The sequence below is a fragment of the Dermacentor andersoni genome, chromosome 6 (assembly GCF_023375885.2).
Source record: "Dermacentor andersoni chromosome 6, qqDerAnde1_hic_scaffold, whole genome shotgun sequence".
In the NCBI taxonomy this organism is placed as follows: Eukaryota; Metazoa; Arthropoda; class Arachnida; order Ixodida; family Ixodidae; genus Dermacentor; species Dermacentor andersoni.
Genome location: NC_092819.1, coordinates 145268658 through 145290476, shown reverse-complemented (window position 1 = coordinate 145290476; position 21819 = coordinate 145268658). Strand labels below are relative to the sequence as shown.

At 46.0% G+C, this 21819-nt stretch overlaps 1 protein-coding gene across 1 annotated transcript; it reads left to right on the top strand.

Moving 5' to 3' along the window:
- The first annotated feature begins 6294 nt into the window (after nt 1-6294).
- Nucleotides 6295-20274, top strand: LOC126523629 (uncharacterized). The gene is made up of 4 exons (XM_050172231.2): nt 6295-6496; nt 11300-11367; nt 16622-16708; nt 19975-20274. The coding sequence occupies exons 1-4, from the start codon at nt 6354-6356 to the stop codon at nt 20097-20099; spliced, it is 423 nt and encodes a 140-aa protein (XP_050028188.2). The 5' UTR covers nt 6295-6353; the 3' UTR covers nt 20100-20274.
- The last annotated feature ends 1545 nt before the right edge of the window (nt 20275-21819 follow it).

Sequence of the window (21819 nt, the reverse complement as noted above, 5' to 3'; positions counted from 1 at the left end):
ACTCCCACCGCTTTCCGTTGGCATGCTTTCAAGGTAAACATCCATGGAGTCACCCGATTTGCTATTCTACCGGAGCTGCGAAATACTAGTTCTGCTGCTCACGCACGTGCCAAGGGTTTGGCCTACGACATTGTTTCGAAAACACTAACTGGTCATCACAGGACAGACGCTGACAATTTGGCTTGAATCGCTGCCGTAGTCCCGTTCGCTGTTGTCGCCACGGGACTGGTGGAATACAACGACGGCAAGTCGACCTTGCACAATCGTCAGGAGAGCGGCAGCTGCGAGCAACCTGTACAACATAAAACGGCATTCCAGTGACAGCACGCCTCAACGTTGGCCGCTTTCAGTGTACGCTCGACTACTGGCCCGTATATTCACCAGCCGTAAGTTTGCGGACGCGCAGAGTGCTGCTGAAACTGGCTCCAAGCCAAAAACGGACGTGATAATTAGCCCATCTGCTGGGGCCGAGAAACTCCCCAGCCCGATCGTCATCCCTTCATCGCCCTTTTGGCAGCAATGTCGTTCTTGGGGACAGTCGCACTCCTGGCACTGGCCTCATTCCAGATCTCCCTGTTGTCTGCGTCAGCGCGGTCCTTCTGGAAACCTCACAAATACCACCATGAGACTCCTAACGCATTCAAGGTACGGAAAGTCTGCTGCCCGTTCCCACGCTCTTCATAAGTGACGTGATGTCATTGAAGCAAAGTGAAACGGGCACAAACGGGAGATTAGTATACCGAAGGTGTGCTTAAAGTCAGTGGCGTACCATTTCTAGAGTAGGGGCGGGGGGGGGGGGAGGAGGGAAACTGCAGAAGATCTGACCTCCCGCTCTCTCCCTATATATATTGAGAATTACTAATAAGTGATAGTGTCTGGAAATGCTTCTTTCAGATATATTTGTATCTAACAGACATCGGCGTATTTATCAATGACACATGGTCAACCATGGGGGCCCGAAAAGTGATTTAAATTTACATTTATCTCTTCCATCTGTATAAGATGTCAATATTATACAAGGACAAAAAGCAATGAGGGACCCACGCAGGTCCCAGATCCCTCCAAGTAGCAGCAGTACGGCGTACATAAAAACGCACGTTTGCTACAAATAATTTTAATAATTAAACAAGGACTTGTACATCGTGTTTAAGTCTACAGTATAAACATATAGGTAGTTTAGGTAATAGTATTCTGGAGGTTATACGCAACGAAGTACAATCAACATAAATTACTTCCAGTATTCAAAAAAAAAATTGACTCGCCCTCCCGGTCCTTCGAGAGTATATGTCCTGCGAAGCTGTTGAAAACCACCACTACAACTGCTGAGAGGGCTATGCAATGCTCTATTGCTTCGCAGTAATGGAGGTAGTGGCAATTTAGAGTAATGGTAGTAATGAGACTAACGGTAATTTTGACAGCACGCCTCGTATTAACGCTGCTTCTCCGAAGTGTTAACTACGGGTCACCTACCCATAGCGGTGCTGTAAGAACAATGAAATCAGTTGCTAAGCTGCTTCACTTATATACGAAGGGCTAGTGACGTCACTCCCCACGTCGCAAGTTTCCCTCGCCGCGGCCACTTGCGCAACAGTAATTTTCACCATGAAACGTATGCGGGGAGCGCTACGTGCTACGCATTATCAGGAGCATTTTATCGTCAATTATGTGGTTCTGATGGTATTGTGCTTGTTCTGTATTTAAAGGACTATTTAAAGGAGAGTGCCTGCATACGTAATTTATTGATAAAGCCCCAATTACCCATATATTTTCAACTTCACTTACACAACACCCATTAACTTGTCCTTACAGTCACCATAGATAACGAAGCTGCCTCCTTTGGTTCCGTGAGGCAACCAGGCGAAACTAGTATATCCCGGCTGAAAAAGCAAAAAGAAAAAGAATATAAGTGTTGAATAATGATTCGCAACCCTTCTAAATAAGCTAGATACGTTAAAACTACGTGACGCATTGCACTTAAAGTTCTGCCTATTCCTTCTATGTACTAAATATTGGAAACGCACAGTCCTCTTGGGAGATTGAGAAACCTAGCTAAAAGCAGCAGCGTGATACTTTCGAACACTTGCTTATAATTCTTGAAAGTGTATTTGTTCAGTAAGTATTTACCATAGCACATGAACTTGGCATATCATTCCCCTTATGCTTGCAAAATTTGACCTCTATCGTTATTGTAATTATGCCAGCACAGCCGTCTAAGTCTCTAAGTCTTACACCGCCAATAATGATATGTAGCACTTGAATACGTGGTCTACTCGAAAACGCGCATTTAACCCACCCATTTGGAACATTGCCTACACATTGGCCATACCATGCCTCTGATTTTCCCCAGATGTAAACAAGATGCCTTGCTTAGCTCACCAAATACACCCGAGAAACAAAAAATTAAAATTAAGTTATGCAGTTTAACGTGCCAAAACCACTTTATGATTATGAGGTACGCCGTAGTGGAGGACTCCGGAAATTTCGACTACCGGGGGGTTCTTTAACGTGGACCTAAATCTAAGCACACGGGTGTTTTCGCATTTCACCCCCATCGAAATGCGTCCGCCGCGGCGGGGATTCGATCCCGCGACCTCGTGCTCAGCAGCCCATCCGAGGAACAAACTACGAATCGGGTTATATGCATGAACATACATGAAAAACGACGGTTTAATAACTATCGGCGGCACCTTCATTTAAAGCAGAAAAGTGAATGTTTCACAACGCATTGCACATAAAATTGTCCTATTTGCAGGGTATTTCGCGCTCCTCTCTTGTACTGTTCTTTTTATGCGCATGGGAAACCTTAAGATTAGCGATATGTATGAGACCGCTTCATTGAGAAACTTATGTATAGCTCGTCACTCCAGATGTTGTTTTGTACTTGGAATAAATATAAGCACCGTCCCCCGTATATTTCACCGAGGATACCGGGAGGAAAACAACTAAATTCCGTTTATACCGTTTATATATTCCGTTTATATTGGGAGAAAGCGGCTACTGAATAACTGTTTTCAGAGCACATAAGCAATCTACACACTGCAAACTTGTGGTAGACGTCACTAAAAAGTGGCCCTCATGTTTTCAAAATAAGAGATAACTGCTGCTTTTGTTCCTGCCGGGAAAAAAGTAATTGTATAGCTCTTATTTAGAAACCGCGTGAAAATGAAACCCGCGAAGTACGAAGTGACACATACGTTTACATAAAATTCCAAGTGAATTTTCTACTAGCACAAAAATGGCTCTGCACGTTTGAACGTGGCCATTTTCGCGGGCATATCTACGAAAAATGGTGACTACACAATGAACTTCGACGGTTATACCGGTAAGAGGCTTGATTAGCTTTTTGATAATGATAAGAAATTGAGACTGCAACGCTATGTTCCAGAATACCAGCATTGATTCCAGAAATAATTCTAGAATTGATAATCCAAAGATTTCATACCGTAAGGCACACCAATCGTTTGGCGGGGATAATTACAATACTTTATCCGAATCGCCACCTCGCCCACAGGTGAATTGTGGCCAGCTGATTATGGTTTTCGAATACTGTTTTAGCGGCCCCAGAAAATAGGGCATGATGCGAGTTGCGCAAGTTGAGAGCTTGTTAAGGTGGGAACCGCCCAACGCGAGCGTGTATAGTGAATCCCGCACGTCGTTCGCTACACGGCGTCCCTAGAAGGCACAAAAGACAATCCTCGTTGTCCTCGCATGGATATGCGTAGTAAAGAAAAGCATTACTTACATGAGCACTGTATTAGGAAGGAAATTTAGCTTGTGGTGCAGTTTTGTTGGACTTCCCAGCAGGAAGTCGGAAGTGCCAGTCCCCGGTTTCAAAAGTAGGGGGGGGGGGCAAATGGCATATTCCCACCACACACACTTTTGACATCGGGGGCCTGTGCCCCCTTCGCCCTCGCCCCCCTCCCCACCGGTAGATACGCCTATGGCTAAAGTTCTATTTGGGGAAGTGGGTATGCACAAGGGAGGTCGGGGTATGTGAGACTGGCAACGGAGGCTTCACATACAAATCCCTATAATAAGTTGATTGTCTCGTTAGCGTTAAATTGTGGCCGGACCTACTTTGGGAATGACGTCGTTGTTTCAGTCCGGTACTTTTCTAGAAACGTTCTTAGTGCGTAGCATTCCTTCATCGCAAGTAGATGCCGTAGTTCTAGGCGCATCACAGCTCATCTGTGGAATACTGTTCAATTCTTGCGATATTTAGAATGAGCCGAGATTGAAATTGACAGTAAAGGAAAGCTGAGTTAAGCTGGATCGGTAAAACAGACTTTTCTATTATGAAAATTATCACAAACATCAATAATAGCGTAGGTAGACACATGGCAAGCAAGAGCAGATGGGCACGAAGTAATGATGGTCTGAAATTCCCATGGTAACTCTTCTCACGTTTTAATATCCTCACGTGGAAGCACAGTAGGTAAATTATTTACACTGTGTATTTACAAGGGGTAGCAGGAGGAGGAGGAAAAATATTGTTACGTGTGGAAAGACACAGACGAAAAGGCTATTTACGCGCTATTTACACTGGAGCCAGGCAGCCAGGCTGGCATTCGCTCGTGCCAAGGGCACTGACCAACCTCTTCGTCGTTCTCGCGGTGGCTCGTCTCTTGAGCATCGCTCGATGATATCGTAATAATACCCCCCGGCGGCAAAAGCACCATCACGGTGCTGTTAAATATCCAAGGTGCATGGAGAGTTGTAAGGCTTGAGTCGGGCAACGTGGTCAATGTCACTGGTTGTCACAGCGGAGGACGTAGTGGGCGTGGCTAGAACTTTCATAGGTGACATCGGTCACTTTGCGGAGCACGCGATATGGGCTTGTGTAACAGGAAAGTAATTTTTCACAAAGGCCGACTTTACGCGATGGTGACCAAAGCAACACGAGGGCGCCGGGCACAATTGGACATCACGGTGACGGAGGTCGTAGCGTTGTTTCTGCTTGTTTTGAGACACTTGTAGACGAGCGCGCGCAGGAACGTACTCAGAAAGTTCAAAAAGGGAGAGAGGGTTTCCTTGGAATCCATTGCTCCCAATGCAAATGTCATCCACTCTTTGAAAAAACAGAGATAATAGCAACCAACGTGCAAGAACACACTAGACTCATCATTGAGGCAGCGGCCATCGCAGAAGGCAACTGCGTTAGCAAACCATCCCTAGCATTGACTGCTAAAGAATTTGCATACTTGGGGTCTGCATGTGGGAGGCCTCCTTAGGCCTTGTAGCGGCCTTGGTGGGCTCTACTTTATTTGTGATAGCCATGTTGACTTGCACGATTGTAACTAATTATGATCAAGTGCGCGTGAGTATATACATATATATACCTTTTTGTAATAAACATCAGTTAAATGGTTGCATATGTCCATGTCTCCTTCTTATGTCTCGTGTCTGCTCCTGAACTAGTCACTTCAGTCGGATTCAATGGTCTGTTTTTTGCTTCTTGGGGGGAGGGGGGGAGGAGGGTCCTTCTGCTGAATCAGTTTCTGACCGACATCATCAGATCGTGAACAATAATGTCATCAAATTCCGGCATCGTCTGACGCAGTCTATTGTTTCCTTGTTGTATAAAAATTTTGAATTAAAGAAAACGTTCCCTGATCTATTCGGGCGCTTTCATGCGTCTTTTCTCCGCAAAGATTATTTCAGAATACTCAAAACTAAAACTTAATTCGTCACACCATAATACCACAATTTCAGCAAGAAATTCAAAATTTTACATTTGGCACCGTGTCTTGAGCAGAGTTTTCTTTCTCCAACTTTGTTCTCTTTTTTATCATTTGTCGCACCCGGACCGTGGACAATCTTGGTGGTAGCGGGGAAGCGGCTTTATGCGCGCTCTTGACGAAGACCAAAAAGTAATAATATAAAAACGATCGTTCCAAGTTATCGCTCTTGCTACTCATTTATTAACAGTGCGTATTCCTTGATAAATGAACAAAAATAAGAGGGTGACCTGTTTTACCAGACTGAAGTTTTTTTTTTTTACTCTCAATAATTCTTCAGTATGGAGCACGTGCAAAATTTTATAGCCAAACAACACAATGCAATGCCGTATGCACTAGCAGAATGCATAACTATTCCAGGCGCCGAAAATGTGGGTGCAGTTGGGGTGTGGGTGCACTGTGGATGCACTGTCATTGATAGTGCAAAATGTGGGTGCACTGTCATTGATAGTGTAGCGATGAGCACTTCGTACTCTTGCTTTCTCCAAACGCATTTTTATTTTTGTATTAGGAGGCCTCTTGCTATATAGAAAACAAAAAGATCGACGTTGTGATTGCTGTGTTGTCAGTACAATCAATTTGAAAGTTTCTATTCTGAAACTTCAGATCTTGGCTATGGATCAGTTTGCCGTGGCCGTAAAGGACGTAAATCAGGACCCAATGCTGAAATGTCTGACAGCGACTCGCATCGACCTCGACCTTGACGTCCCGTCAGCGGCCTTCCTGTGGTCATTCAACAGAAATGAAAGCGCTACAAGGTAAGATATGGCGTCTCCTTTTTGAAAGTTAACAAGTCGTGAAGGAGAACTCGGGCGAAGTGGTTAACCTAGACGCAGAGTGCTTAGAAGCTATCCACGGTCTTTCATTCCCACACCATTTTATTTCTAGCAAGATAAAATAGCACGGACATTCCAGGCGCATTTTCGCCTTCGATAAGCGATTTATAAAAGGCTACAATACTGTTCATCATCTGCACCTCATTTAGCACCATAGCAAGTACGCCCTCGGCCGGAAAGACACCAAAACACCTCTCACGCGAGACACGTTCCCGCGGATTAGCGTAACAGCCCACATATCATGCGAAGAAATTTTTCCAATTATAGGCACTCCAAAATGTCTTATTCAAACAATATGCTGATCCAAACCAAAATTTCAACCAGAATTGTTATTGCTGCATGGTTGCCATCACCCTCATCATCATGAAGCGTACAGAAGGCGCCATACAGCATGGCGTGGATTGGCCGCAAGAACGTGCTTGCGGACGCATTGCCGAGCAGCCCGGGGGACCTTGTTTGTCGCGCTTTTCGGAAGTGCGGCGTTTCGGACACGCTCGACGGCACAGAGGATGGCTATCTCTGGGACGAGTTCTTCGACAAAGTTCGAAGACAGCGCAACCAAGGGCAGCGATGTTTGAAGAGGGCAGTCGGATGTGAATAAGTGTTTTCTCTGACTTTTCCTGACTCGTATTACACGCGGGTGACAGACTTTTTTTGCATTTCGCTATCCCCAAATCTCAGCTCATATTACATGCGGGTTTTAAGGCGGAGCTTTCTTTGCCTCTTCATTCGACTTTTGCGCTGATGCTGCGTTCTTCCACACCGCGTCGGAGGAGGGGGGGAGGGGGCGTGTCTACACATGACAGGATCCTGGCACAGAGGAAAGTCGACGTGGGATACTCGTTCGGACCTTTCCACTGCGTCGCAAGTGGACAATGCCCTCTGGAGCTCCCTGGGTGTCACTACATTAGCACCTTTCCAGCTGTAACTATCCGTGATCCCCCTTAAAGGCATTGCAGAAACTGCAGCGCTTAGCTTTCTACTAACGTGCAAGCTCAGAGTGGACGTGTATCGAACTGTAGAGAGGAGGGAGAGAAGAGACCGAGAATGGGGGAGGGGGGTAGAACCGATGCAGCTGCGAAACGAGTGGAAAAACAAACAGCTTTCCCACTTTCGCAGTTCTCACGCAGGGGTAGAGGGTGGGAGAGGAATAAATGAGGTGAAAAGGCAAGCAAACAGCGGTCGTGGGCAAACTAAAGTATACAGTGTGCTACGTTTCTGCTATTTATGAAAAATAAACGCCATGCAAGTTTGTCAAACGGACAACTGACGCGAGATGCAGACGCAAAGCCACATTAAAACACCTCAGGGTCTATGCGACATTAAGGAAGTGGTTGCACATCAAATCCACATTTCTGTGCCAGCCACGGTACCTTTGCGACTATGGCATTGCTCGAGGTCCCGCGTTCAGTTCCGACCGTGGTCGCCGCATTCCGGCAGAAAATCCTGAAATCCGCCTGTTACGTTAGCACATTAAAAATGTACATACATGCTATTAAGGAAATATACCGTACCTGCTCTGTTTGTAGTTGTATCCCGTGGTTGTTGTGCGCACACAGTACTTACAAAAGCCCTTGCAAGGGATAGATTGAGCTGACAGGCAAGAGGGTCTATGTAAAAGTGTAGCAAACGATGCTGAGACCGGAGAATACTTCGAGTGAATGAGCCGTGGTCGAGTACATCCTCGATGATGGTGTGGGCGACGGATGCTCTGCGCCAGTGAAGGGCGTGGACGCGGAGATAGCGCTTTCCGCCTCGTACGTCAGATCACTAACAACGCAAAAGAAAATCCAATGCTTCTGTACTCTGCACTTCATTCGGTGAGCACCCGAGGCAGTGAACCCTGGCCACAACAACCACTACAGGACGATGCCGTGAAAGCCAAACTACACGTACGCTTGCCGGCGCGTGAAGGCTCGTGCCCACGCGCCTGACGTATGCACAGATGCTGCAGCACAGATATTACTTGTCGAAGCGCGGCGTAATCGCAGATTGATAGGGAAGTATTATGTTCCCCCTTTTGCAGAAATCCAGCGGCGGCGTGACCAAATCACAGTACCAAAAATAGCCGACGGCGCAAGGCGTCTTCCCTACATGCAAAGGCTCACGTAACACTTTCGGAGGCCTGCGGGTCACCATCATCATCGTCTGCTATCACGCGCTAACGATCCCTTTATAAGAAATGGCACCGCTGAGCAGCGCGTAGCCATTTCTTGGCCAATCCCCCCTAGTGGGCAGGAACCACATAGATGACAGAAACACAACGCTCCCGACGCCAAATTGCAGTGTACCAAGATATAGGAGTAATAAGCTCACTGCGTGCTAGTGGAAACGGGCAGAGGTGAAGCCAACGATGTCACTTTGGAAGCGGAGCTATACATTGATATCGACGGTTATGTGCCCGGTGTGCCGCAGGGAAAGCGCACATTGCTGCACGTGCAAATAACAGATGCCGCGAACATGCACGGCGAGCACCGCGGCGTCGAAGCACAAACGGAAAGGAAGCGAACGCGGACGCTACATAGAACTCGACGGTACCGCGCCGCTCTTCTCCGCATGTGCAGTTAAATGCGCGCTTTCCCTGCGGCGCACCAGGCGTCGTACCGTCGATTTCAAAATTGCAGAATCAAGCGTCCTTCATTTCCTTAAATCACTATCATCATCGATTTCAATGCATACCCCCGATTCCAGGTTGACGTCGGCGGCTTAGCGCGCACGGCGCCGCTCAGCCCACTAAATCCTAGTACACTGCTGCCAAATCATGAGTGTATAAGATGAGGTGTGCCACAGCCATCGCGTCACAAAAGGAACGCCGTGCAAGGTTACAACGTGCACCACGACATGTGGATGCATATGTAAGCGGAAACATTTCACCAAAGCAACTGCCATCCTTTTCGCATTCCCACACGTTAGCAGTTTTAATCGGCTCTGCCGAATTTATCTTCTCCAGACAAATATCTGTACTCGGGCTGCCTCACTAAAATGCGAGACCACGTCTACCAAGGCTAAAATAGTGAGCTGCGTGGGCACGCGCTGGCGCGCGTCTTGTGGGTTCAAATCGCTATTGCTCTCGAGGCACGGTGAACGAGAGACGTGGACGGGAGCTTTGGCGTAGCCGCACGTGCAGGTGTAGTTTGGCCTTTAGAGTTTGCCGGTGACTTTATCGCGCGACCTGCGAAAACCGAACAAAACTGCCGGCTACCGACGATCAATAAAGCCGTCTTGGTCGTGCGTCTCGTCAGTTGTCACCTCGGCCAGTGCAGCCACTAGCCGTTGAACAGGGACAGCGCGATCGACCATTAGTTCAGCGAGGCATTGAGCGTTTCTCGTTAGGTGTCGCATTTCTCGACGCAGATGCCGTTTCTCGCGCTTGTTCGAAGTCAGCAACTACACCAAGAAGAATAAAAGATTAGAAAGAAATGCGAGGCACGAGTTTCGTCGGTGTCTCTCCTGCCGTCGTTAAAAAATTTATTTGGTTGTACTTGCCAAAGCCACCATCTGGTTAAGAGGCACGCCGTAGTGGGGCGTTCAGCATTAACTTTGCCCACCTGGGTTTCTTTAACCGTACAACTAATACATGGTACACGAGGGTTTTTCCATACCGCCCGATCAAAACGCGGCCGCCGCGTTCGGCATCGAACCCGCGACCTCCAGCTCATCAGCGCAACACTATAGCCAGTCAGCTACCATGGCTGGTCATTGTAGTAAGGGCACGACGCCCGTGCAACCACATGAAATTGGACTGTTTCAATTTGCATTGGCGATTATGAACACTGATGTTTCTGGCGACGCTTAACATAGAGAAAACGTGTTGCTTGATAGCGCGCCTACGCCGCATTGAAGCGTAGGGCGCGCCTGCATCGAAATGTCTGCTTCGCTGCGTTTGCCTAATTGCGATGCGTTTGGATGAATATTCCATTGTATTTTTGCCACCCGTGTTACGCTTTCGCAAAATAGCCTTTCCTTATCGCCATTTTATGTGAACATTACCGTCATTACCGCTATGTTTGGATAAAATTTTAATTAGCATTCGCTCAGACATGAAGGAAAGCTTCGCTTAGCGGCTATTTTCCCATAAGAATGGAATCCGTAGATATTTATCCTTTTTTCAGCAGACGAACGTCAAATGCACATCACAGAGCCTCTGTGTCACTGCGTGTCTAAACTCCTAAAACAATCATTACGTGCTTTCTCCATTTTTCTTTATATCGTCCCAATATGTTTTTTTATAAGCTTACTAATGAAAGGCAGTGACTCTCGTATTGTGAAAAGGTACATGACAAGGCCCGACGGCGCAATTAATTGCACTGTCTCTTTAGGAATAATTTTTATACATATTCTGTTTCTCGCTCAATATTCTGTCCCACATCGGTTAATGTTGATCATTTATTTTATGCATGTTATCTTCATATTCACGGGTCCCATGAAAAGGATTGTCCTACTCCTGGGTACTATCCCACTCTCTATTTTCTCCTGTAACTATACATTAGGCTTAGCTATTACTTGTCCTGTGTCAGCTGACGTACTGAACATATGACCTCTTGCTCTTACTGCAATAACAGAACTGAATTACAGCTCACAGCCCGAACAGCGTTGAAACCGGCTTGCATAGTGGGCTGGCGCTACGAAATTTTATTAATTAAATATTGATGACGGTGCACGAGACAATACATGTTGTAATCAAGTTGTGGCCGTTTCCTTTACTATTTTGTCCTTTGCATCCAGAAAGAACGCTACGCTCCATTTCACAAAAGGGCCATCAATCGACACTGCCAACGTAGTGGTGGACACTGGTAAGATGCGTGAATTACTTTGCACCTCCACCACCCTACGCCTGATTTTACTTTCTCTTTCTTTCTTTTGAAATCTCTTTACTTTTTGAAATCAAAATCAAACCAAATTTGGCCACCGACGCGCGCAATTGTTGCGGTTATTGCTTTTCATATAATAGCGATAATCACAGAATAAAAGACGCTGTAAGCTGAGAAGAAACGTCGTAGGCTTGGAAAACCTGGAACGAAGTAAGGTGAGAGAGTAATTCTCATACAGAAGTCCACATATAAAGTCCACATATAAACCTAGACACGCCGGAACATACACAAATAAACCCCCATTACAGGTTGCAACACACACTGCACTGATTTCCAACAAATACACGTACAATGAGTTCCGAACACGTAAACGAAGCCACGCAATGATTCAATGTGAACAGCGTACAGACGAAGGGTACACAGGTGGAATAATGCACATTCTTGTAAATTATACCCTAAAACAGTTTCTACTGTTCATAGCCTCTGCGAGACCACACCTTAAAAACCTACCATAATAGATTCACGGCCCTGTATCGGTAAATCAAACTGCAAGGGAAATAAAAATTTTTCATTAACGAAAATCCGTGTTATCTGGAGCTTAATGGCATTAGGTCCAAACACAATGAAAGGTTAACCTACGAGCATGCGTGCAAAAAATATTTATGGCGCGGAAAAGTTTGAGCAGTGCTGGTAAATTTTTCATAACATACTTCGCCAGGTGGCTGCATAAAAATCATAGCCTACTAGAATGCTAGGCTCTGAGCCATACGGTTTTATACAATTACGGCAGAGAACTGTGATGCTAGTCTCTACGGGAGCTGCAAGCAGGGCAGCTCCGTCAGCAAGGGAATGATGGGTTTGCCTAAACTTCGCCCTTGTGCCTTTCAATGGCTTCGTAGCTTTCCAATGGGATCATTTTTAATGAATTACTGCGGTATAAATAACTAAGAAAACATTAACAATGCCCGAACGAAGGATTCGAACACAGGACATCTCGCATAGAAGCCCGATATTGAAACCATTACGCCGCTGACGCATGGACAAGCAGCGATTGTACGTGCTTGCAATCTTATTACTCTCTGCATTGAACAAAAAATTAAACATTGCGTTGAAAGTTACACCAATTTAGGCCCACTTAAAACGTAATAAACGAAACCGTAAAAACGTCTGAAGCCCCGCGCACGAAAATCAGACAAATTCATGTGCTACCCATCATATTATGGTGGCTGAGCAATGGCAGCGACAGAGATCCCTCTAGTAACTGTAGGAAACTCGATGCTCTTGGCTAAGCAGCCGGAGGTCTGAACGCGGTGGTGGCGCTGAAGTCGCATGTATTGGTCTGTTATGCCGCGGCCCCACCGTTGAGCCGGCTGCGGTCTGTTTCTCCGAATTTCTTGTTCGCGTGCGCGAGCTTTTATTGCGTCTGTATCTTCATAAACGCTGCACAGTTTGTGACGAAAATGTGACGTCGATGGTGGCAGCACTATTTATTTAGGCCAGGATATCAAGCGGCTACCAGTGGATGAAAATCAGGTAGTCATTGTTTTTCACCGTACCAAAGAACAAAAGAATGCGTTACTGATTAGTTTGACCAGATGCCTGACTCTGAGAGTCTCTGTTCAGCAGAACGAATGCGTCCGCTACTTCTGCTTAACATGAAGTCTATGCAGAACAGCCAAGCAACCACAGACTTTTTCCCTACGTGGCAGGCTACATGGCGTGCAGCTTGCACATGTAAAAGATTGCTATTGCGTAAGTGAACACACAGAGACACAAACTCTACATACACCGAGATTTTCGACAGAAATTTTTATCAACCTAATCTCCTTTCGAACCTGCGAAGAAGCTGTAAGATTCATTTACTGCCTCTTTCGTCGGCATCAGTTGTGCAGCGATAACATAGCTGATGTGATGTTGCTCATGAACGCATTTTTCGCGTCACATATGCAGACGTCATCTTTAGCAGTGCATTTTAGCACGGCTCCACAGCTATGTAAAATGCTTGAACCAGTCACGACAACCTGAAAGAAAAAGCTATGCGCAAAATTGATTATCTGCTTGTAGCCAAGAGGAGGCAACTTTAAAAATATAGTTGTTTTTCAAAAATTTGTTTCAATAGTCACTGGAATGCCACGCATGCCTCTTCTCAGAGAAAGCACTCGAAAAGTACCTCCTACTCAACAGCGCGCAGTAAGAAAAGAGCAAATTTAGCGTTTATTTAAACAGGGTTTGGATGTTGCTTATTTTTTAATGTTTTATTTGACAAAAACTATTTCTTGTTAAGTCTGCGATTCACCAGCACTTCGGATCAATAGCAATAAAGTACATCTTTCTTTTGCTATGTCATATTTTATCTTGTAATGTAATTCGCAATCTCTATAACTCATTTTAGCTAATCTCGCTAATATTCGGTGCCTGATTGCCGAACCGCAAATAATGACTTCATTAGTTATTGCAAATCCCCAAACGCAATGAACTCTTCAGTATGGCAGTAAGAACGATGCCTGTTTACTTTTATGGCATATTTCATGGTTGACTTGTCGCCTGAACTTCTCACCCTTCATAATGTAGTCCATCGTACTGTGCCGACCATACTTAAGTGACCGGGCCAATAGTATCCATTTTAGCCGTAATTTGAAGATATCATTGCTTCCTTACGTTGTGACCCAACTGGGGCTGCTTTGATCCGGCAAACCAACCACGAAACGTAGGCCAGGTACATCGAACGATAAAGAAAACAGAAATACTAAAACTTTCGTGCTAACAAGTAGCCATCACCGATGGACATTGCGCGTTTAAAAACAAGTTAAAGTACGCTGACTTCTCCCACTTTTGCTCTTGTCGCTTTAGCACATTTCTTCCTGCGCATTAAAGAGACCCCCTGGTAGTGCTTTGTATTCGGTTGTCGGCATTCCCCGATGCAAAAAGAAACAAGAAAATGTGGACGTGATTAAAGGTGCTCTGAATTCAAAATGCTCCTCCCACTTCATACAGCTCGTGTATTCTGTGAAATCACTACATAACTTTCAGATTGTTTGCGTCATGTGAGGTTGAGATAGAAACACAAAATGTAGTGCACCGGCACTAACTTCCATGTAAGGTTTAATTCCAGACACTTTTACTAAATCTAAACAGTGACACCAGCGTATATCTGGCACATGAAGAAGTCGTAACATATAAAAAATTCTTAAGGGCAAGGAATCTTTGCAAAAACTCACTGATGTCCGTCAGAAGAAAATGAATGACTTGCTCATGCCATGCATCGCTTTCACGTATAGTTCTCTTAATTTTGATATCCAGCTTGTCTTTTGAGCTAAACAGATATCAAGGCAGGGGTGGTTGCAGTCGATCACAGACTTATCAGGTAAAAAAGTTCTAGCGACGTATTCACAGAAACATTTACGTTACGAATGTTCGTTAAAGGAAATGCAACCCTATTCTTATGCTGGACATAACGTTAGCGAAGGCGGCGGACCAATGTCAAATTTCGCTTACCAATGAAAAGCTTTGTGAATTTGGCCCGTGCTTATTTGCGCACAGCGAGAGGCTTTACGTTGCGAGCTCTCAGTAACGCAATCAGGACCTTTCTCCGAGAAAGCGTGACTAGGAATGAGCACGCAATCACCTTCTTTGTCTACGTGTAGAAGGCAAAAATCTCTCTGTTTCTAGAAGGAACCGATGGCATAAATTCACAAGAAGATCCATACGCTAGAACTATTATTGCAATAGAAAGTCCACGGATACTCCCGACGAGTTTTAGCCGTCGTCGTCGCCATGAGGCTCCGCATAAAGTCCAAGCGCGATATGGTCCAAAATCGCACCCCGTTTTCTGTACGCGGCGGATGTGAGGGTGAGCCGAGTATGATGCTGGCTTGAAGCGCGAACAACGTTTGAAGTCACTTGGTAAAGCGTGGCAAGGCGGTGAACGCGCGTCTCCTCCGCTATGCCGGCCGCGGTTGCGCATGGCCGCGGATGAGCGCGCTCATCGCCCGCGCCTTGTCTTGGGGAGTAATCTCCGGCGGGTGCAAATGTCAGGCGTGCCAAGATGGCTGGTGGCTGCATGTACACAATCTTCGCGCGCGCCTACTGCTTGATGGCAGGTGTAATCTCACGGTTCGTACACGCGTTGGAGAGAAGCAGCAGAAGCGTCCGTTCCCCTCAGTTTGCGCTCTTCACCCCGTCAGGGTCATGCAGCGAGTGTTCGCGGTCATGCAGCGAGATCCGTTACGTTTGCCTGTGCGCCCGTGAAACCATGCTTGTGAATTTAATTTGCTTCGTACGACCAATCAAAACTACGAAGGTTGCTTTGTGTAGTTGTTTGTTACTTTGCTATGGCTACCAATGCACCGGCTCTTTCTTTTTCTAACAGCTACTGCCAGCCAACGGGATGCCGGACATAACGTTAGCAAATTAAGTAGGTCGATTGCAAACTGCGCTTACGAACGAAATTCTCTGTAAAGTAGGCCGAATGCTCCTTTTGCTTTCCCTTGCATGGACTTGCGTCTTTCCGATCACTACCAACATGCACACAACAACGCCAAGAAGCCGAGGTCTCGATATGCCTGAACAATATCTTTGCGTACTCGTCTGTTGAGTACGACTAGATCCTGTGCTTTCATGCTTGAACAAACGCCACACATGCGCTCTTATTTCCGTGATGAGCACACGTCATCAGGCAAGCACTAGTCGTCAAGCACAATGAAGTTGCTGGTGGGTTCTTATGTTGTGCCAAAACTTGCAAGGTTCAATACCCAAACAATGGTATTTCCTAAATTTTGATTTTTTGTGTGTGATTTCATACTGTGAATTGCGCTGCTTTTTCAATTTCAGGGTCTTCGTGAAGGGAGAAAGGTGCAAGTTTGTATTTGTTTTGACATTCTCGCTTGTCCTGCTGACGTTGCTTGTACGATTTTAATGTGAAATATAACACCGACCACCGCAGCACTACGGGCTGTTAAGCTCGGCGTAGCGTGGCAGAATTCATGTATACATTTAGGCAGCTGATATTGCACATCGTCCTCTCGTTACGCAACGAAGATGCGTAAATTTTATTGCATATTGTTCTGTTCGTGCGAGAAATATGTCTTCTGCAGCTCAGTTAGTATTTAGAAAGGTGTTGTGCTGTGAAATACACTCTATGATTTTGCAACGTTGTTGTGACTGACCTTCCAACCTTCATTGAACCAGGAGTTCGTTCAGAGAAAAAAAAATGTTGTATTGTTTTTTTACGTTTCAGACACCGCTCATCCGGATGTTGTTCGTTACCTCTACGTCGACCGCGCTGTGACGTGCGCCATCATGGAATTGCGCTACTTTGGCTATCGTAAGAACAAACTAGCTGTCCCTGTTACTAGAGCTTCTTCGATGCGCTTAAATGCGAGTCAAATCAAGTCAGACAAGTCAACCATAAGAGATACAGGTTTCGGCGAGGTCTCGCAAAAATCTGATTACTCGCATCGCGATACAAACCAGCTAGGTTTGTGTCCATAAGCACGACGGAAACCAGCTAGGTTTGTGCATGATGCATGACGCAAACCGGCTAGGTTTGTGTCATGCATATTGTACATCTGTATATCATGCACAGTGTGCTAAAATTAGCCTTACGACTGAAACTAATCTTTCATATCACATTCGATTACGTGGATACCATAGCAGGAAAGAGCATTTAGACAAACCTTTCGTTGGCATGAGAGCGAAATGCTACACGCTGAGTAGACCATAAATATGATCGCTTTGGCGCAAACAAAGAAGGACGGAAGGAAACGCCAGGTTTCGGCTGTCTATTCTCTATTGTATAACATGCAATACATACACGCAGGTGAATACGCAACATGCAAAACAGCTTCAATCACGCAACACCCTAATAACAGCCGGTCGTCATAAAACCTTCTTTGCTAGTGTCGGTTTGTGTATTCGCTGTTTATTGATCCTCAAATATTAACATAATCGGAAAAGCACTGCACCGAAAGAATATGCTTAAAGGGCCCCGAAACCACCCAGAGGTCAAAATTTTGTGATTCTGTTTCTGTTCTGCACGAGTCTGCAATGAACACGTAGCCGCGAGAATTTTTTGAAACGGTGCCATCATAGCGGAGTTACACGGGTTTGATGATCGAAACGCGGCCCCTGCTCGTTTCCCTCATTCCTTCGCTACGTTCCATTCGTCGCCTGGCCCATCCTTCTCGCCGAGTGCTCCTCCAAATGTCACGTGACATACGTAATCCCCAACACACATTTCAAAACTGCCCATTTCCGGCTACCGGAAATGGGCAGTTTTGAAATGTGTGTGCCGAGTGCTTCTCGGATACCCGCTGTTGCTGCCGGGCCGGCCCGCCCTCCTGCGAGGCATGTCGCTATGGGCCGTGCAGGTGTTGGCTGAGCGCACGTCTAGAAAGGCTCGCCAATATAATGGATCCGTACGGTGAGAAGCCGTGACGAAGCACATCCGCTGGCGATGAACAGTCGCCATCTCCGCCTTCCCCAGATCGTGGCGATCATACGAGTCAGACTGCAAGAGTAGCATTTATAAAAACTTACCGGCCTTCTTGGATGGAACAGAGCGCATTTGGCAGCACATTTGGCCTCCTGCAGCTCAACTCCTGCAGCAGGCGTGGGTCGTGATGGATACTCTTCAGCACCGAAGTGGCGCCCACAAGCGCGTAAATCGCCATTGCGCTTCGATCCGCAATGCTCAAGCCAGGCATTGAGCAAGGCGTCGTCATATCAGGCAGCCGGTGTCGTGTCGTTTTGTTTTTCAAGTCGGCGCTTTTGCAGACAAGCACCGCACACGAATGCATTCTAGCCATCGCAAAACACTGTCGGACTCTGTCCGCGCAGATAATCAGACCACTAGGCACGACTGTGTTGGAACGCGAGCGATTCGACACTTGAGTTGCAGGCCGTAGTTACCGATTCGCCAGTACGCACAAGTGATCAACATGGCAACGAAGAGCAGGGAGCGCGCGCACCTGCTAGCAGACTAATCGGAAGTCGTAGGTTCTTGTTCGACCAATCGACAGTGTCTGCTCCTGGTGACGTCAGCAGATGGAGTCTGGTGACCTCACGACGAGCACTGGGGATACCGGAAAGGCCCGGAGAGGAGCACGGGATTGTCTTTTTTTTTTTAATGTTGTGTTTGTGGCGAGCCCGCGGCCCGTACCGCTGCCGCGTTTCGCAACGTTGATCGTGACCGCATTCTGAATTCCATGGGCGCGTTTACTTGAATTGCTTAAAAATATAGGTGGTGGTTTACGGTTCCTTTAAACGCACTTTGTTGTTCCGCAAATCCGCCAGATCCTTGGCTTAGGCATTAACAGCAATTAACATTGCGCAGTATCTTTCACTCACATAAGCTATGTGGTTTCCGTATTCAGCTGCCTGTACATTTGTCAGCTCAGCGTGAAGTATTCATCTATTTCTGTGGTGCATCTCACTTTTTTCAATATGCTTATCTTTTCAGCATATGGGGCGCTATAATGTAAAACTATTCGAAACTTATTTTTTTCATTTATGGAGTGAGCCTTGTCAGATCGGTCAAAAGCTTTCAGGCTACCCGCACTTCGCCTGTTTATCAAGAGTCGTCACAAATACTACGAGAACTCCCCATTTGATATGACGTGTGCACACTCATTGTGCATGAATAGACAGAACAGAAGAAAAATAATTAGTTCCAATTCCACACCTCTTTCGCCATTAGCCCTCCGTTATTGGTCAGAAGTTCTCTGGCTGCACACACTTCGCCTTTCTGTAAAGCGACGTCTCAAAACCGCGAAAACGAAACACGCGAAAATGACGTGTACACGTGAAAGTTGGTTTAATATGCCGAAAAAAAAAACAGAAATATTTTTGGAATAGCAGGAGACTGCCCTGTTCTGAAAGAATTAGAAGGCGTCTGCCTACCGATCGTTCCAGCACTGGCTGCTGCTATGAACTGCTGGGGAGAACAGGTTTTATTCGCCTACAATTAAAATTTGTACGTTGCAGTGTAACGTTGGCGATCCCTTTCGGCCCATATACGACGTCACTCTGCCACCTCTTCTTCGCGGAGGACCTGTCTTAGCGAGATTTTTAACCTTCCGTTGCGCGCTGTCGCAATTTCCAACCAGCCACCGCAATTTAAGCAAGAGAAAGTGGGCCAATCCCAGACGCCGGCACCGTTCTGCCCATCAGGTGCCCCACTTCTGCGTGTTCCTCTCCTCTTAAGATGTCAGTCAATTCCATAAGAAAAACTTGTCACTGTAGGCAATGCTATTCGCTTTGAAATCAAACAAAGCTGGTCTCCTATAAACGAGGATGGCCTTTCTTGGGTGGTTCAGAGAACGCTGGGGTTCACGGCCCTGCATTTAGGCTGGCGCTTACGTAAATTGTCAGTCAGATAATTGGAATAAAAACTCATTCAAGTAATTTTACTTTATGGGGGCGCTTAATTTATTCCTCTTAGACAGCTTTCTTTAACCTTCGTTTCCCATTTTTATTCAGCATTCCTTCTATTTGATGATCACGAACACTATAAACAGCGTTCGCAATTGTTTCTTTTTTTAATCGGTAACATCTTGGTGCATTTTTTGTTTGCTTTTCTCGTCTTTGCAGAATGTACGCTGTGGGTTCGTAACACGACCAAGAACTCTGTTCCGAAGAAATGTTTTAAGGCGCACGCCAAACTGTGCGCAAACGGTGTTTCGCTGTATGACAAAAATACCTGCGGAGACTTTTAAGCGTGGAGAAATAATGAAAAAATAGCGAAAAAAACAAGCAAACATCGTACCCATGTTCAAAATGTCAGCAGCGTGAGAATGAATTCCAAAATAAACAAAAATGTGTCAAGTGGGCGGACGAGTCATCGTCCTTTTTCATATTGCTGTTCATGTGAACAGGATTGCGGATAGGAGAAAAATAAGTGCTTCTAACGAACCTTTCGTCATATGTCATTTCTGTCATTGTTCCATGCAATATGCGTGCACACTCAGAAAATGGAGCGACGCTGGGTTCACTCTTGGGCTCTGGTGTCGCCTGCCTATGAAGAAGAGAGAGAGCGCTCCTCATAAGCACATGGAGCTGTTCGTTCCGATTCGTTCTATTGTTACACAATTCAACCCGAGATGGACAACTCAAATTAATAAAAAAAATGAAAAGATTGCTCTTGAGGCAGGGTTTTTCATTAGCACATCCGTCTTGTCCCCCCCCCCCTCCATCAATAGGGAGGAGGCGGGGGACGTAGCTGCTCCTCTATTTGAACTACACAAACTCTTCTGATCTTTTGTGCTTACGCTGTTCACACATCAGAAAAGCTTTCGATCGATCTGACTGACGCAAAACGCCACAGTTGGCCCTGTGCTCTCAAATGGCTAATTTTGCTGAAGCAGAATAAATGCGCCTTTCGCTAGGGATCAATCAATTGACCACTGCCTTTCCACCAAGGCGTGCAGAAGGCCTTTCTACCTAGTCCAATAGCAAGGACGTAAGCATATGGTTGCGCACGTGTTGTATCAAGCAGTGCCGTTGCTCTGCTTCGCTCTCAGCCGTAATCATGGCCTAGGCGAGCACCCGCGCGTATTAGTTTTTCTTCAGGACTGACATCCGCACATCTCGAGAATGATGTGTGGATGTCACGATAGCAACTTTTAAAACGTTACACAGTACCCACGGCGTTAAGCTGCTGAGCGCGAGGTTGCAGGTTCGACTGCTCGCTGCGGCCGCCGCATTCCGATGGGGGCAGTTCAGTAACGATTGTCTACTTAGATTTAGGTGCACGTAATCAAATCCAGGTAGTCACAATGACTGCAGAGTCCCCGCCTTCTTCTACGACGTCCTTCACTACCTACTATGTAGTTTTGAGATGTTAAACCCAACAACTCGATTTTACTTTGAGTTGATTGCGAGCGTTCTTACGTCAGGTAACTAGATCTTACGCCTTGTCGTGTCTTCTTAAGAAAATCGGCTTTTCCTTTCTCTCACTTTGAACTGGATTTACGCTGCTGCCTTTTCTCTGAATTGCTTTAGTGTAGGTCCTTGACTACATAAGCATGACGTAAGCATAAGCATAACACACAATAGCACCGCGAACACCGAATAAGTGTCTTACGAATAGCTATTACTTTCAATAATCGCTGTCTCGTGTGACGTACAACCTTCCAATCTGGCGAAAAAAAAGCAGAACGGTGGAGAGCAATTCTAGTTGTCATATCTGACTTCAATATTATCAGTGACTGCGTTTTAAGCTAGCACAAACGCATAGTGGTTCTTTTATGGGACCTTAGTACCGCTGCCTGAACTGTCTGAAGCTAGCACCCGAATATGCCATTAGTTGACCTAGGTGGTTGTGTCGTTACAGACGACGGCAAGCATAGGTGAAGTCCGTTCGGAATGCCGCGAGAAGAAATGAAAATTTAGGACAGAGCACGTACATGGAAACACAACAGGCTATGTTGAATCCTG